Genomic DNA, 12067 nt, shown 5'->3' with positions numbered 1-12067 from the left:
GTAAAAAAGAAAAAAGCATTGGAACATCAGTGAACTGTGGGACAACTTCAAACAACCTAATGTATGTGCAATGAGAATCCCAAAAGGGGGCAGAGGGAGGCAGAAAAAATATTTGTTTGAAGAACTACTGGCTGAAATTTTTTCAAATTTATGAAAATTAATAATTCACACTCTAAGAAACTCAATGAACCTCAAGTAGAAAAAAGAAAAGTCACACCAAGGTACATCATCATCAAACTGCTAAAAACCAGTAATAAAGAGAAACCTGTAAAAGCAGCTAGAGTAAAAAGACACATTATGTAGAGATTATCTAACACATAACCTAACAAAAATAAGGATGACAGGAGACTTCTCATCAGAAGCAATGAAAACCAGAAGACAGTGGAACAATCTTTAAAGTACCAAAAGAAAAAGAAAAAAGATAACTGTCAACCTATAAATCTATATCCAACAATAACACCTTTCAAAAACAAAGGTAAAGGGCTTCCCTGGTGGTGCGGTGGTTGAGAGTCCGCCTGCCGATGCAGGGGACGTGGGTTCGTGCCCTGGTCCGGGAGGATCCCACGTGCCGCGGAGCGGCTGGGGCTGTGGGCCACGGCCACTGAGCCTGTGCGTCCGGAGCCTGTGCTCCGCAACGGGAGAGGCCGCAGCGGTAAGAGGGTAAGGGACTTCCCTGGTGGCGCAGTGGTTAAGAATCCACCTGCCAATGCAGGGGACACGGGTTCAAGCCCTGGTCTCGGAAGATCCCACGTGCCACGGAGCAACTATGTGCCACAACTACTGAACCTGCACTCTAGGGCCCATGAGACACAACTACTGAAGCCAACGCGCCTAGAGCCTGTGCTCCACAACAGGAGGAGCCACCGCGATGAGAAGCCCTAACACCGCGATGAGAAGCCCTAGCACCACAACAAAGGGTAGCCCCCACTGGCCGCAACTAGAGAAAGTCCATGCGCAGCAACAAAGACCCAATGCAGCCAAAAGTAAAAATAAATAAATAAATATTAAAAAGTAAACTTAAGAAAGAAAGAAAAGGGACATTCTTAAAAAAACAAACAAAAAAAAAAAACAAAGGTAAAAGTGAGGAAAATAGGGACAGGTTGGTAAAAAGGTACAAATTTTCACCTGTAAGATGAATAAAGTCTGGGGATGTAATGTAAAACAATGTGACTCTAGTTGATAACACCATATAGTATAATTGAAATTTGCTAAAAGAGAAGAATTTAAATGTTCTCACCCCAACCCCCCAAAAAGGTTAACGGGATAAAACATGAGACGATTGATGTGTTAGCTCAGTGGGGGAATCCTTTCACAATGTATGCATATATCAAATCATCACTTTGTACACTTTAAATATCTTACAATTTTATGTCAATCATACCTCAATAAAGCTGAAAAACAATTTAAATCCCTATCTCTGATAAAACAGACAAAAAACAATCAGCATCAACATAGATTTATATCTATATCTATCTATCAGATTAACAAGCTTGAGCTACTATAAGAAAAAAAGCACATCACCCAACAATGGCAGAATTCACCTTTCTTTCCCCCTAAGTACATATACATACTGAGCCATGAGAGAAGTATCCACAAATACCAAAGATTTAAAATCATACATATACCACTCCCTCTAACCACAATACCATTAAACAATAAAAAGATAAATAGAAAAAATATAGAGACAGGTATTAAATGAGAAAGAAACAAAAGAGGTGTAGAATTTGTTAAGTTTACAAAGCATGTAATGGGATAAAACAGTTAAAGGAACATGAAAATTTACAGAGAAACCGAACCAATATAAATCGTAGAACCCCGTGGAGCTTCCCCCTGAAGATTAGCTGCCGCAGGAGAAGAGGAGGTATAAACCTCACCCTAGCAGTGAACATACCATACTTTGTGCCTCTTAGCCCACCAAGTCTCTGGAAGCTGGTCTACTCCCTACTCAGTGCAAACTCAGGATCGCTTCTTTGTGCCATTCTCAAAGGTTTGCTTCAAGACACATTAGGTAACTCCATACTTAGTACTGCATCCTACTAATAACAGCATTCCTAATATTATGAATAGTGATATTAAAAGGAAAAACACAAGAAACCCTGCATCATTCCTATTCCACATACACGTTGCTCACTTTCACTACATAAAGGCGAGGAGAACTGTGCGTACCCGCAGAGAACCCAATGTTGACGGCACACACATTCTTTATTAGGAAGATTAAACTTAAACTGTGACAGTTACAAAAACAGAAAATACAGCTGTACATTTTCACTTTTACCCAGTATCAAGAATTTTAACTTCTCTCTCATTTTCGTTAACTAGTGTCTAAAAACACTTCAAAGATAATACATATAATGGCTAACACCTCTATACATTCTAATTCAAGCCCCATCTTTTCCTAATTAAATACAAGCAATTTACCAATAGTTTTCTTTTTTAAAAAGCACTAAAACTGAAAATTCAATTTCCTCTTAAAAGAATTTTGTTACATCAAAATTATCTAATAAGCTATTGTTCAGAAATGAATAATAAAGCCAACCATTTATGTTTTGAACCTCACATTTTAACATATGCCAGGTGTCAGTTCAGCACCCATAATTATATACAGACTATTATGCAAGCTATAAAAAAAAGAGGTGGTTGATTAGATACAAATGCATAAATTAATCTCCTCTAAACACGTGGAAACACTCTTGGTACTATTTCCAGCTTCTGTGCGCACTGTACAGGAGGCTGCTACCTACCCAGATAAAAATAACTACCTTCAAGAAAAGCCAGCTTTCTCAGCCTCCCTATTCCATGCACATACAGAACATATGCCATCTAAGTTCAATGCCAAATATTCCTGAGATCAATACAGCAATGATACCAAGAGGAGAACTGCTCTTTGCCATTGTCTACAATAGGTCAAAGCAATGGAATGGAAAGCTGTCAAAGAGGGCCCAAGTCAGAAGCATGTGGAAGATCAACCAACACAGGTACCTTTCCTTATACAAAACATCAGCTGGGGCCCCAGGGCTTGGCCAGTATCAAACTACTCAAGAGTGGCACACCTGGGACTGAAATCCACATCCTCTGACTCCCAGCTCAAGGTCTCCAAAATGCCAGCCCCAACTCTGAAACGATGACTCAGTGTCATCATGGGTACCTTTTCTTCTATACTGCCACACTCTTTTTAAAACAGTTATACCAGATCTTCCTTTTTGTGTGTGTGTGTGTGTGTTCCACCTTAAGTCTCTCACTCTAAATACTTCCTCTCTTTCCACCTGAGCGTTTACACCTGTAACAAGATCAAAGGCATTTGACTCACATCTCTATTACCATTGTTAAAATTATAGAAATCATAACAGGTTGACCTGGTTGGAAAACAAGGTCATAATCTCTTAGGTAACCTTTTGAAAAAGAGAAAACCTACTGAAAACTATTTAAACAAACTCATGACAGCCCCAGTGTAAGACTATCTTCTTCTCCCTAAGTGGATCTCACAGCATGCCACAGGATAAGGTAGGTCTGCAGGCAAATAACTTTGAAAACATCGCATTCGATATGCGCCCATGGAGATTCATAATTAAAAGCTCTGAAAAAAGTAAATAAATAAATAAAAGCTCTGAAAAGTACTAACTACAAACAAAACGAAACTATTCAACCTTGTTTAACCCAGTGTGTCCCAAGATATTTGACTGGAAAACCCTTAAAACATGTCTGAATTTCCCATGGCAAAGCTAGTTATCTATGCACAATGAACAAAAACAATATGTATAATTTAAAACTAAAATTGTCTTCTAAGAAGTCTACATATCAATTAAAACAAAAAAGTAAAATTTCCATTCCGCTTTTCTCTCAATGCACAGATTAAAGGGAGGAGAAAAGGGAGTACAAACCAGAATCAACGGCCCATGTCCAAAAGGTACATTACTAAGTTTTGAAAGTGAAAAAGGAAGTCAATTAAGTTAGGCAAAAAAAATCTCAATATATTTAAGAACAACAGAGATAGCACAACAATGTGAATGTACTTATCTATATACTTAAAGGTTAAGATGGTAAATTTTATATTAAATATATATATATAACCACAATTTAAAAAAATACAAGAGAAATAGAACAGACCACATTCTTGATCTATACAGTAATGCAACTTTGTTATTGCAACAAAAGAAAAAAGAGGCAATAAAATCCCACCCACTTGAAAAAGTTTAAACCATCTCATAAACAACCCTGGACCAAGATAAAATTTTAAACTAGGGATTATCTATAAAATAACAATAATGGAAACACTACATGTCAAAACAATGGGATACAGCTAACACTAGGTTGAAAGTTAATAGCCTTAAATGTCTTAGTAACTACACAAGAAAGAAAAAGGAAAAAAAAAAGCAAATGTAGTTACAAAACAACAATAAATGGCATACGGAACCAGGGATAAAAAAAAATTTTCTTTCCGAATAAATGAAGATAAGGCAGTGTCTTAATCATTTTCGCCTTTCCTGTGTCCAGCCAGTACATAATATGTTTCATAAATGCTACCTGTAAAGAACGGGAGCTGTACATGAGAGAGTTACCTTAAGCAATGAATTAAATACATTAGCTGAATGTCATCAGGAATTCAAAGGAACTTCAATCATCTTATTCCAGTGTTTTCTAAACCAAATGTGTCATTCTCCTTTTAGTTTTCTCACTGAGTATGCCTTCCATTTTCACTAATATCAACCAATTCTCCTCAAATTTATTCATAGATATATACTCTCAATCAACATCCCAACAGGTGAACTTGCATGTAACTTTTAGAATCAACTTTTTAAGTAAAAAGGGACCAAAAAAGCTAAGAAACTCATGAAAAAGATTAAAATGGTAAGAAAAAACGCCCCTCTATATTTTTAAATTATTAAAAATAAATACTATTAATTTAGACAGCATGGCACAGATAATAGGCCAACAGAACTAAATAAAGACAAGAGACATGCACGTTGACATGACAGAGGTACACTGCAGAGCCATGGGGGGAAGAAGGACTTTTAATTAAGGGATGCTGGGATAACAGATTATGTTTATTTTAAAAAATAAAACTGGATCCACACATAGCACCACACACACAAAACAATTACAAATAGATTAAACTTCTAAAGGGAAAAAGGAAAAATAAAACTTTTAGAAGAAATATGTAATAGACCATCTTAATGAAGTTGGAGGAGAGAAGCTTTTCTTGAGATATAAAAAACACAAATAATAAAGGGATGGATTGATAAATTTCTATTCAAATTAGGAACTTCTGCTTATCAACAGACACTGTAAAGAAAATGAAAAGACCAAACACAAATTAGAAAGTATCTGGGATACACATAAACAACAAAAAGTTAATACCCAGAATACATTTTTTAAAAATTCCTATGGGTGGAGTACCATGACATCTGAATTTTTTTCAAACAGTTCAGAAAATAAATGAATGAATGAATAATAAATACACACATATGGAAAGATATACACACACACATATTACAACAAAGCAAAGAGGACAAAACGTTAACAGTTGAACCTAGGTGATGAAAATAGAGGTGATCATTATAGTTTTCTTCCCTTTTCTAATACTTGAAACATTTTATAACAATAGGCTGGGTGGGTGGGAGAGTGGGAATGAAGGTGTGCAGAATTCCTACAAAGCAACAGAAAAAATTAAGACAATCATTTTCAAAACAGGAAAAACTACAGAAACCAAAATAAATAGAAAAGGATGGTCATTATCATTAGTAATCAGGAAAATACATACATTATTACATAATACATAATACTTTGAGAAACAATTTAATGCCCACGAGACTGACAAAAACTTAAAAGTCTGACTATATCAAATGTTCAAGAAGATGTGAGTTAATGGATACTCCTATACACTGCTGGTGTGAGTATAAACTGATACACACGTGTGTCTCTGAGGCACACATCAACAACATACTATTCAGTGGTACAAACACTTTACACAATCAGCATGTACCAATCTCAACCTAACTTTAAGCAAAAAACTTAAGTCTCAAAAGAACACAGTGCCAGTCCATTTATAGAGTTTAACATTTAGACTCAATCAACATAATATTTAGCAATACAATCAAAAAGGGAAACACTATAAAGAAAAACTTGGGAAAGTAAAAAGAGAAAACAATTAGAAAACCTTGGGAAAGTTTATCACCGAACTCAGAATAGTGTTTACTCTTTGAAAGAAAGTACAAATTGCAATCCTAGAGGGAGACAGAAAAATTCTCTAAGCAACCGGTGACTTTCCCTTGGCGTTTTTTGTTTTTTGGTTTTTTTTTTTTGACTGCATTGGGTCTTCGTTGCTGCGTGCGGGCTTTCTCTAGTTGAAGCTAGTGGGGGCTTCGTTGCAGTGCACGGACTTATTGCACTGGCTTCTCTTGTTGTGGAGCACGGGCCCTAGGCTTCAGTAGTTGCGACACGCAGGCTTCAGTAGTTGCAGCACGCAGGCTCTAGGGCACAAGGGCTTCAGTAGTTGTGGCCCACAGGCTCTAGAGTGCAGGCTCACTAGTTGTGGCCCATGAGCTTAGTTGCCCTGCGGCATGTGGTATCTTCCTGAACCAGGGCTCGAACCCATGTCTCCTGCATTGGCAGGCGGATTCTTAACCACTGCACCACCAGGGAAGTCCCTTCCCCCTTTTTTTTTAAATAGAGTAAGTGGGTCAGAGTGTGTGCTTTTAACCATACTCCTACATTTCATATACTCTTCTGTATATGAGATACATTTCACTATTAAAGAACCTACATTCAGAAATACCAGTAGGGGCTGGGAAAACAGTTTTCTACATTAAAAAAAAATTTTTTTTAATCATTGAAGTGGCTTAAAATTTTTTTACCTCAACTATGTCCTGAATACATTAGACAAATATGCTAAAAAATTGCTACAATTGAATTATTTTTGTAAGGATAGAAATCCTTTTTTAGGGGGGGATGATCACCTCTGAATTTATTTAATAGGGACAATATTAGTGTACATGCTGCCAAAGTATACACTTAAATGCTTTTCAAACATATAAAATTTTCATAAATTAGAGAGTTCTGGACTTTTCTCCCTCTTAATGAAAAGTATACAAGACTTGTCATACATACCAAGACAAAAGGCAAGTGTGTATATTCATTAACTATATCATTAGCTACATCGCTATTTTACAGTTATTATTTGTTAACAATACACATGTATATCAAATACTATTCTTTTTTTTTTTTTTTTTTTTTTGCGGTACGCGGGCCTCTCACCATTGTGGCCTCTCCCGTTGCGGAGCACAGGCTCCGGACGCACAGGCTCAGCGGCCATGGCTCACGGGCCCAGCCGCTCCGCGGCATGTGGGATCTTCCCGGACCGGGGCACGAACCCGTGTCCCCTGCATCGGCAGGCGGACTCTCAACCACTGCGCCACCAGGGAAGCCCTCAAACGCTATTCTTTACAGTATGTACTCAATGAAAACACAGGAGGGGGTGGGGAGGATATATTTAATAAAGGATACCACCTCATGGATTAGAATTGATCATCTTTTACTAGGCATTAATCTAAGTTTTATAAATTAAAGACACAAAGTTTTAAAAATTTCTTTACACCATTTAAAAAATTCCTAGAAGACTCCTTTCTCCTTTGAGCTCCTGTATTTTATTCTTTTGCATGAATGTACTTGACAGATTCCACTTTATATTTTTATCTTAGCTCCCACAACAGGTAGGATCTGTGCATGAATAGAAATTCCACCTTCTTCATCCATGTGCCCCCAGGTGTGCCTAGCTTGAGGCCTTGAATGATAACTCCAAACATGTCTTTTGACTACAGATAAAAATAACTTAATTCTCATATTGTTGATAAAGTAAAGAATACTGGCTTCATTCACATCCCACAGTGACAAATGACTACACAGTTAACCCTACAGGCGGGGAAGTGTTCACACCTCCTTTCTGGATCACCAGGGGAAAACCTTGCAGAGACTTTTTCTACACTTGGGACATCATTCCATTACCATATAACGCATGAAGTAATGAACTCAAAAGAAAGATGTTTATTCTGACATGTGTTTTTTTCATTCCTTAAGGAATGTTTTTAGCTTATGGCTCTGCCTTGGGTGAAACAATGTCAAGGTTTAAAGCAAACAGAAAAATGCCAACCTTCTAGGTCAGTTACTAAATCCTCTACACAATTACACACGGGAGCTACGTATTCAGGTTGGTTGTTTGGTCAGCTGGCTGGTTTTCAGCCATTAACAATAGCATGAGAAGGGATGTGAATAAATTGAAAAAAAAAACCCACATCACATAATAATTACTACTTAATATTAAAATCAACAGATACTAGTGGCAGCTTCCCCGTTTCTGAACCACAAAATGGCAACCTGACAAGATAATCACAGGGATGTTGAGGTTCGCAGAAAATTCTCTGCATACACCTTGCCTGTTAAACTGTTGTATTGATAACTTTAAAAGAGAGGGGAGGATTAAGTATATGTTATTGAGAACAAGTTAGGTTGTTTATATTTGCTATCACCTCTTAAAAAGCAAGACATTTAAACGAGTGAATGAGAGTTAGTTGGTTTCTACACTTGATCCACTGTAGGTCCCCGGCTCACAGTGGCTTGTCGGCATTGCTTAAATTCAGGAGCAATACAGTGCTTGGTTGACAGGCTCCTGCACTGCTGCAGGCTACAATCCTCACACAGTGCCTGAAGGGTTATTACAATTGCAAGCATCTACAGAGGACAACAAAGGAGGCTTACCCCTTCCCGAAGGCACCTCATTAGCACCGTGTATGCAGCCGAGGGAACAGCCCAGCATTCTCGGGGCTTCTTTTTTTTTTCTTCCTAAAATGAAGTGGAAGGAAAGGCAGTGAAGCTAATAGCACAAAAGATATTAACCCTTTCAAGAAAAAGGCTCGGTTTCATATATACAAACTACCTAAAACTTCTTAACATTCTATTGAAAGTACAGCCTGACAATTATGACCTGATGAGGGGTCTTTTACTGCACTGTACATACAAGGTATTTCTTCTGTTTCTCATTATGTTGTATATGATGTTGATAAGATCCCCTCAGCAGTAGCTAGATGGAAAGAACTAAGAAATGACAGTATGACCTGGTCGATAGAGAAGCCATTCCACTGATAACTGTAGGTGATGATACAGCTACTCCTACCTAAAAGGTATGACATTATCTGTAACGATTTGAAAGCACAGAACACACAGCTTTGAGTAATATCTCCGGATAATCCACAGGAACTAGTATAACTCAGGATGCTACCTAGCAAGACAAAGCTCAATAAAAGTCAACAATTATGATTAGCGGGTACACTGATTTTAATGACATCAGGAAACGTTCTTCCACAGAAGAACCAAATTAGAGAGAGAACCACAAGAACACTCCTGGAACCTATGAAATAAAATCACAAACTAAACCAGGGGCCACAGAGAAAGGTGCAAAACAATAATCTCTTTATAGCAGAAGAAATTCAGCTCTGCTTAGAATGTGTCTTTAAGATTGTCCAAATGTTAGAACTGGTACCTTACTGATCCAAAAGTATTTAATACCCATGATGAGAATTGTGACCCATTAAAACTGTACCCTTAATCATGGAATTCCACATACGGTCATAATCTAGACATTACCATCCAGAGCTGCTCCAGCCCCAAAATCGTGAATTCAGCACCCAATTCAACTTCCAAACACAACTTTCCTCCCTTCCAGATCATTTATTCAGGAGGCCCACCACAACCTTTCCTTAACATCACTGGACTCTGCTCCCCGTCTCCCCTCCCCCACCCCTTCCCTTTCCCCCAGTCTATCCCCTACCCTCCCTGACAGCCATTTAGATTCCTGGTCTATCATTTAATCACTCTTGCCAAAGGCCTGAATGACCTCATCCTCTGGAGTGCCCTTGTCCTGGGCCCGGGGAAACTCAACCTTAGAGGGAGCCAGTGGCTTGTTTTCTCCAGGCCTGCGCTCAGACAGCTGGGCTCTTGGAGGGGTGACACCAAGAACACAGAGTCCACAAAGGACCCAGGATCAGTTAAGCCCAGGGACCTTCCACGTCACTCTCCAGGCCCGTTTCTCTCTCTGACCAATTCCCTCTCCTAAAGGACCACAGTATTTTAACCCCGTGGCCCTGCCATCACTTCACCTACTTTTCCTCCTCCGCGTAGACCATGGAACTGATGAGAGAGGAACTACTGCCTCACCTCCACCTGCAGCGAGCTGCTGCTCATACCCAGTGGTTACAGCAGGACAGGCTCCTCCACCCCTTCCACGTGGGCCCACGAGCCCATTCCCACCCTGCTTTCTTCAGGGTCACGAGGGTCTGGACCATCCCTTATTGCTCCTAAGTGCTCGATGCCCTGTCTCCACGGGATCCCTTCCATTTCCGCTAGAACAGACTCACTGTCATCTCCCATTTTCAGATGTGCTGTGAGAACTACATGTAGATGTTTTTCCTTTTTTTTTTTGGCTGGGCCACATGGCATGTGGGATCTTAGTTCCCCAACCGGGGATCAAACCCATGCCCCCGGCAGTGGAAGTCCCCTGGAGGTGTATTTTTGATGTCTTTGTGGGAGAAAGTGAGCTCCACGTCCTTCTGTTCCGCCAGCTTGATCTGGCCCCCTGTTGTCTCCCATTCTCAAAACAGCCCCTCGCCCCTCCGCTCTTTCCCACAACCATCCTAAGCTTTACGTTCACTTCCTCAAGTGTCCTCACCTCCCCCTAAATCCTCAACACGCTGCCGTCTGACTTCTTCGGCCTCACTCACGCCACATTAAATAAATAAATACACGAAACAGCTCTTGTTGGGTTACCGGTGACTTTCGTGTCACTCAAGACAGGGGACTCTGTGGTCCTCTTTCTTGGACAGTCAGCCCTATCGACATTCTCTTTTCTGAAATGCCCACTCCTCTCCTAAGTCTGCTCCTGCTTCACTTACTCTCCGTTAGGATCCAGACGCCTCTCTTACCATCCTCCAATCTATTCTCCACATTTAAAGCAGAGTCATCTTTGTGGCACTTAAATCAGATGACACCCTTACCCTTCTTAAAACTTTATCGGCTTCCCCTTGCTCTCAGGATCAAGACCCAGGCATCCGACTTGGCCGAGGAGACCTCCATGGTCACGTCCCTGCCAGTCTCTGCAGCCCTACTTCCTGCTCATTCCCCTCCAGTCCCATTGGCCTTGGTGCAGTTCATGAGTGGAAAAAAGCACCTACTGTGTGCCAGGAACTCTTCTAAACAATAGCCACACAGCTGTGAGCAAGAAAGATAAACGTTCTGTCTTAATGGTATTTAGTGGGGGACAAAGTTTTTTTTTTTCATTAAACAAAATAAACAAGTCAAGATAGTGATGAGCGCTACAAAGAAAAGCATAGCAATGGATAAACAAGGTCCTACTGTATAGCACAGGGAACTATATTCAATATCCTGTTATAAACCATAATGGAAAAGAATATTAAAAAGAATATATATATAAAAAACTGAGTCACTCTGCTGTACAGCAGAAATTAAACACAACATTGTACATCAATGTACATCAAATACCTCAATAAAAAACCTTTTTTAATTAAAAAAAAAAGGAAGAAAAGCACAGCAGGCTAAGGGGTTAGAGGAAGACTGTAGTCAGGCTCCATCTCACATTGCTCAGGGCCAGGAGAAGGCTCTCTGCAGGGATCCACGTGAGCAGAGAGAAACTGTAAACATCTAGGGGGAAAACAATGCAAGCAAGAGGAACAGCAAATGCAAAGGTGTGGAGGCAGGATCAGGGTACGAGGGGTTTCAGGGAACTGTGGGGAGGGCAGTGCGCCTGGGAGGAGGAAACAAGTAAGAGGGTCGTGAGGGCAGAGGTCATATGGGGACTGGGGAGGCAGCTCACAAGAGCCCAGAAGGTAACTGGAGATTTAGCTGTGACAACCGGGAAGACAGGAAGCATGCGAGGGCTCTGAGGAGTGACAACGGCAGAGTCTCATGGGTTTAACAGGCTCACTCTGGCTGATGTCTGGGGAAGACTTCAATGGACACAAGAGTGAAGCAAGGAGATCATCTGGAAATGATTACGGGCTGGACA

At 39.9% G+C, this 12067-nt stretch overlaps 1 protein-coding gene across 4 annotated transcripts in view; it reads right to left on the bottom strand.

Moving 5' to 3' along the window:
* Positions 1-12067, bottom strand: part of ULK4 (unc-51 like kinase 4) — a 518420-nt gene that overhangs the window by 412971 nt on the left and 93382 nt on the right. For all 4 annotated transcript variants that reach the window (XM_067753978.1, XM_067753980.1, XM_067753979.1 and 1 more), the window contains one exon: positions 8749-8832. In XM_067753978.1, coding sequence (XP_067610079.1) covers positions 8749-8832 — 84 coding nt within the window. The remainder of the gene's footprint in view (positions 1-8748; positions 8833-12067) is intronic.

Source organism: Pseudorca crassidens, chromosome 10 (assembly GCF_039906515.1).
Source record: "Pseudorca crassidens isolate mPseCra1 chromosome 10, mPseCra1.hap1, whole genome shotgun sequence".
Lineage (NCBI taxonomy): Eukaryota > Metazoa > Chordata > Mammalia > Artiodactyla > Delphinidae > Pseudorca > Pseudorca crassidens.
Note: the sequence above shows the minus strand (reverse complement) of the source record. Positions and strands in the feature narration are given on the sequence as shown.